The following is a 6657-nucleotide window of genomic DNA, read 5'->3' on the forward strand; positions in this document are numbered from 1 at the left end:
TGAACCCAGGGCCTCTGGGGTTAGAATGCATGCTCTGTACCACGTTATATTGTTCACCATGACAGCAGTCTCATACTAATTATTCACTTTAAGAATACGGAAACTTATCTATCTAAATATTTTATATTTTATACTCCTACATCTGTTCTTCTTTTAGATATTGTGGCAGATTTTTTGTGTCTCCCTCAAACCTTTCATACCTTATAAATTTTATGATAGTATTTTGGCAAACCTCCAAGCAAAACTTACTTCTGTTTTACTAGAGAAATGTCCAATCAGTGCAGCCAGGTAACATTATGACTATAATCTTCAGACTTGAGTAAAGCTAGAAGAGTCTGAAAATCCTACTTATCCACATGCAGTTCCCTCTTCTTTAGCTTCAGAGAATATCAAATTTTCAATCACATTCATTAAGTGCTGCAACTGAAAACCATTCACTTCTTAATTAAGAATATGAGTTTATTATGCATGGAGCACAGAGGAAACTACTTCAAGCATATCTGTCAATGCTGTGTGCAAAACATCTGTTTACTTTCAGGTCATTTCGTGAGATGAGCCTTCATGGAGATGAAAATTGTTGATTTTCGACCAACGATGGTATATATTTTTCAAATATTTAATGGACATCTGTATGTTTTCAGTTGAATTAGCTCCTCAAATCTTTGACTTTTTATATATTTCTGCAATAGTCACATTCCTGTTTATTGATGACTGTATATGTACCTTATTAACTTTTGTATGTCTTATATTGCAAGTAGTTGTGTTTCCTTACAGTAATGTAATTCTTCCGTTTATTCAATAAGTAAATCTTGAATGGCTCTATCAGCTATTTTAGAGCTAGAGTTCTGGGAAGAGAAAAGCCAAGTTCAAACACTGCTTTCATCACTAATAGCTGGGTGAGTTTCATTTTTAACTTTGTAAATTTTGAGTTTCATCTTTGATTAAATGTTGAAAACAGTTTTTATACTTTATAGTATCAGATTAAGATTAAATGAGGTAATGAATAAAACACAATCATGACAATAGTCAGCAAAATCTTCTTCCATATATACCAGTGTCAATGTAATGATAGGCATTGGAAATATGAAGACCTAACTGACTTTTGCTAGTTGCAAAGGTATTTTTCCAAATGCCTAAATAGAACTCCCAACTGGATAGCCCTACTAGGAGATCTCATTTCTTTATTCAGCATGTCCAAACGTAGACATTTTGTACTTCTTCACCCACCCAAACCGTCCTACAAAATTTCTTATCTCAGTGAATAACACATCAAGTCACTGAAATCAGTACAAGAGAATCAATTAATTGATAGATTTAGAATTTATTAAATGTCAAATATATACCAAAAAATACATGAAAAACTAAATAGTAAATAAAATGAATTAAGTAAAGAGAAAAACTCTGATATCTAGTCCAGGTAATGAGGAAAAAGATAAAGTCAACGTAATGTAGTTTAAAAATTGTGTGGATGATCATAGAACACCAAAAATAACTCTGTTCAAGAAAAATTTCTAATTAAGGCATATTGAAGGAGATATCAAGAACAGACTGAGTTGAGTCTTAAAGAAAGATGATAATATCACCAGGTAACAGGGCAAGGGTTTCCAAGAAGAAGTAACATCACAATGGAATTGAATAGACATAGTAAGAAAAGTGAAAATATATCCAGAAGAGAGTGATGTCATAAAAACAAAAGGATAATAAAGCTTCAAGGAAAAACATAATTAGGAAAGCAGCAGGGACATCCAATAAGGAGAGATCTGGCTTGTGGCACTATGAAGGTCATTGGTCACCTTAGGAAATAAAGGACAGTGCAATGGGAAGGATGGAAGGACAATACTATCTTGCATACAATGAAGGACCTTGGCTCTAGGTGATAAATCTAATCCAAAGCCTGAACTTGTTTAATTAAATGGTCACACTTATTTTGCACTTATGGAGCCTAATGCTACTTTTGATCAACCACGCAGAATGCCAATCTGTTAGGTCCATGGGACAACCTATAGCACACCGGCTAAATCCAGCTTGCTGTCTCTTTCTGTAAATAAAAGTTTATTGGGGCACCACCATGTCCGTTAATTTATGTATTATCTATGGAAGCTTTTGCCCTGTGGTGTCAAAGTTAAATAATTAGGACAAATATCAAATGATCAAGAAAGCTTAAAACATTTACTGTCTGTCTCTTTACATAAAATGTTGCCTGATCTATAATTTAGAGCAACAATTCATTACATTATAATGATTTAGTCATTATATTCTTATACGATTGTCTTTATAGAACTGCCTTTAAGTTGTAACTTCTATCAAAATTTTCTATAAGAACCATGTGATAAAAGCCACAAAAATATTCACAGCTAAATTCTTGATAAGATATAGGTCTACTTTATCATTCGGTGTTTTCTATATATACACATTCATGTGTGAAATTTATTTTATAGTTTAGTTCCAAGAACACAGAAAAAATTCAGTGACCAAAACAGGCACATATAATACAGAAACAAAGTATTTCCTTTGAGGAGTTAATAGTTCTTCCCTTTAACTGATAGTTATGACATGTACTTTAAAATTCATTGTATTTGGATATCAGATCTTAGCTCAAACAAAGTAAATATGTAAATCACTAATGAAAATATATTTATTTCATTCATTGTCCATAGAAATATTATAATTATGGTTCAAATGTATATCTATTTATCTAAATCCATCTGTCAACCTATCTTATATCTATATTGAGACATATGAATATATGTAGTAATCTGTCGAGGCGTTTAGCAGAAAAAATTGGGATTACAACACATGCAATAATTTTGGTTTCAGTTCTATCGCATAAAAACTTGGAAGTCATGACTCCCATCCTTAATAGCAAGGAAAACTGAAGAAATTAAAAAATCAATGACTTTTCTTCTATTCCTCAGAGAAATGAGTTTTCAGGACTAACTACTACCCCCAAATTTTGAGAGTCAGGCAAACACAGAGAATCATAGACAGCATCAGCCTTCTTGGAACAGACACCACTGGAAACTTTAACGGTCTTGCCCTACAAGAATGTTAAAAGAAATTCTTCACATACATTCAAAAATATATAGCTCAGAGACTCAAATCTACATAGAGAAAGATTATCTGAAAAGAATAAATGAGGATAAAATAAAATATTTGATTTTCTTATTCTTATTTAATGTGATAGATAACACATTACTCAATGTAATATTAGTAACTGAATGTTAATTGATTATGGGATGTGGATAAATGAAACGGATGGCAGGAATGTTTAAGGGCTGGGAGGGAGTAATTGGAAAATCTCCATCATAAGCTACCGGAACTGCCTGTGAAGCAGTACAGCGTTATTTTTTAATTTGGCTTATATTAGCTGTAAATGTATATTTAAAACTCTAGAGAAAATATTAAGAATTTTTAAAGGTGTACAATTGACACTCTAAGACTGGAGAGAAAATTGAATCATAAAAATATTCAATTACATTCATGGAACATAAACAATAGGGAAGGAAAAATAAAAAAAGAAGGAACAAATGCAATGAATAGAAGACAGTTACAAACATGGTAGATAGTAATCCAACTACATTAATATTCACTTTAAATGTGAAGTGCCAAAATATACCAAATAAAAGACAGATTTTCAAAGTAGATAAAAAACCAGGACCCAGCTATGTATTGTACAGAAGAAACCCACTGAAATATATAGAAACCTATAGGTTAAAAGTAAAGGTAAGGAAAAAAAATCTCTTGCTCTTTCTGTTGCGAGAACTTAAAAGAAAGACTGCCAAGTAGCAAGGAGCATACCCAGGGCCCAGTTCTTCGTTTCTAAAACTATTTGCCAATAAAAAGAACAAAACTTCTTAGAGAAATGTCTAATTCTAGAACTGGTACAGAAAATATCCAAGATGAGCCTGGAGCATCTTCTAATGCCATGAAATAGGAAGTGGTACAAACATACCACACCACACAGACACACAGACACACACACACACACACACACACACACACACACACACAGAATGAGTGTTAAGGCAAAGAGGAATGAAAGCCAAATGAAAGAGCTCCTAATGGTCAAACTGGAACAACTTAAGCAATAAAATAAAGTAACATTGAATCATAACCCAAATGATAATAAAAATACCCTTAAGTCCATACTGATATAAATCATTGAATAAATTAATAGGTGGGGGAGAATAAATCCATCTGCCATGTAGAAGAATTCCAAATAACTTACTAAATTATGTAGCTACTCCACCCTCAAGGAGGAGGGACAAAATCCCTACTCCTTAATTGTGGGTTGCTTGTGGTGACTTCCTTCCCAAAAGTACAGTATGGAAATGGGAAGTTTTAAAAAATAATTCCACAGCTTAGAAATCTGACAATTACTACTTCAGACAAGTGATCAAGGTCAGCATACACAGGGGATAAATCATGTTGATAGTATGTTCCCCTGATATGATGTGATTGAAATGGCACTTTAACATCTATAATCTTCCTCCCCAAGCAAATAATCGCAGTTTAATCATGAGAATAGCAACAGATAAATTGTAATAGATAGGCTTCCTAAAAAATACTTGAATAGTACTCTTTGATACTGTAAAGGTCATTAGAAATAAGGAAAGTCTCTGAAATTGACAGCCAAGAAGAGCTTAAGGAGACATGACAATTAATGCAGTGTGGCATCCTGGGTGAGATCTTGGGAGAAAAATAGCAAACTAGGTAAAATTAAGAACTTTGAATGAAATTTGGATTTTAGTTAATTATAATGTATCAATATCTGTTCACTAATAGTAACAAATATATCATAATAATGCAAGATGATAATAAGAAGGAAAACTGGGTGTGGGGGTCTATAGGAACTCAGTACCATATATTCAAATTTCTGGAAACCCAAATCTATTTTAAAAAATAAAACATATAAAAGTACTTTCCAATACAAGATTAAAAATCTAAACCTTCTTAGTACTTAGATCATCATAAAACAGAAAATAACTTGATTTGAACCATGATGATAATTAGAATGATGATGATGATTATGATGAGAAGGGAGTGGTTGAGGAAGATCGCTGCAATCAAAATTAGAAGACAAAAAATTAGTTAGGTCATTATCATTGAAATTATCTACTTCAGATTGAATTTATTCTGTTGTTAAAGAACTCCATGCACTTCATATTTTTAATCAGAGGCTAACCATTTACATTTAGGTGTGTTGGACATTTTCCCCACTGAAGAATGGGGAAAGAGCTTCACTGACTGAATTACAAGCCAGACTTCATGATTTCTGTGTTTTATGTCATCTTTTGAGAAAGTTATTCTGAATCCATAAAAATTGAAATTGTTTAAATAGGAATTAGAGCTTAACAGTCTTGAATGGAAACTTACAACTCTATACTTCACTACAAAATGAACTTGAGGGAAGCACACACTCTCACCAAGGACAAATGTTTCACAGAGTGAAATTTTGTTATTTGATATGAAAAGCTATAATGAAAAATCAAGAAGGATTCTTAGCATAAAAAATCTTGGATACTCTATCCCGAATCTGTTTTGTCTTCACACCATAAACAATAGGATTGAGCAGAGGTGGGACAAGTAGGTAAAGGTTGGACAGAAGAATATGAATGCAGGGTGGAATATGGAACCCAAACCTGTGTGTAAAGAAGGAGAAGAAACCTAGGAGGTAAAACTCAAGGAAGACACAAATGTGGGCAATGCAGGTGTTAAAGGCTTTGAGCCTAGCTTCTTTCAGAGGCAGATTGAAGACGGTAATAAATATTTGGAAGTAGGAGAGGATGATAAAGACTATGTCCAATCCAAGTATACTGAAAGCCACAAACAGACCATAAATCTTGTTGATTCGAACATCTTCTGCTGCCAACTTCACAATGGCCGTGTGCTCACAGTATGAATGCGATACGACGGTGGTTCGATAGTATTTCAGGCGGCACTTGATGAGGATGAGACATGGAGCTGAAAGGAGGGCTGCTCTGAGTGTCACTCCAACCCCAATCTGAGTGAGAAGTTGGTGGGTAAAAATAGTTGCATGTCTCAGAGGATCACAGATTGCCACACAGCGGTCCAGGGCCATGGCCAGCAGAATACCTGACTCAATACACTGGAAGGTGTGGACGAGCCACATCTGCAAGAGACAGACGTCAAAGTATATATCTGGCGCATGAAACCAGAATATCCCTAGCATTTTTGGTAAAATACAAGTACTGAGAGCAATGTCTATTGTTCTAAGCATTGCCAGGAAGAGATACATGGGCTCATGGAGTCTCTGCTCAGATTTGATGATGACCAGGAGAAGAAAATTCCCAAGCAGAGCAATGGTGTACATGGCACAGAAAGGAATCCCAATCCAGCACTGCACAGACTCCAAGCCAGGGATCCCAATTAGTGTCAGCACTGAGGGCATGAAGACTGTGCTGTTGAACTTGAACATGTTGGCTTAGAGCTGCCTGATTAATGATTCGAGTTTTGTGTTGGGTTTCTCTTTTCTGCTAGTATTTGTTCTCACCTAGATTTATAGAAATTTTGAGAATTAGAAGTTGAATGTGGCTTTAAAGGGCATTTTTCAAGCCTACATGTTCCTGATGATGTAAGTCGAGGAATGCATATACAGATTCCCAAAATTCTCTCTCTCTCTCTCTTTTAACACAA

At 34.4% G+C, this 6657-nt stretch overlaps 1 protein-coding gene across 1 annotated transcript; it reads right to left on the bottom strand.

The window, feature by feature from the left end:
* Positions 1–5488: 5488 nt before the first annotated feature.
* LOC103554112 (olfactory receptor 52A5-like) lies at positions 5489–6439 on the bottom strand. The gene has a single exon (XM_008524986.1). It carries the CDS (start codon positions 6437–6439, stop codon positions 5489–5491), a length of 951 nt encoding a protein of 316 aa, XP_008523208.1.
* Between the last annotated feature and the right edge of the window lie 218 nt (positions 6440–6657).

The sequence above is a fragment of the Equus przewalskii genome, chromosome 6 (assembly GCF_037783145.1).
Source record: "Equus przewalskii isolate Varuska chromosome 6, EquPr2, whole genome shotgun sequence".
In the NCBI taxonomy this organism is placed as follows: domain Eukaryota; kingdom Metazoa; phylum Chordata; class Mammalia; order Perissodactyla; family Equidae; genus Equus; species Equus przewalskii.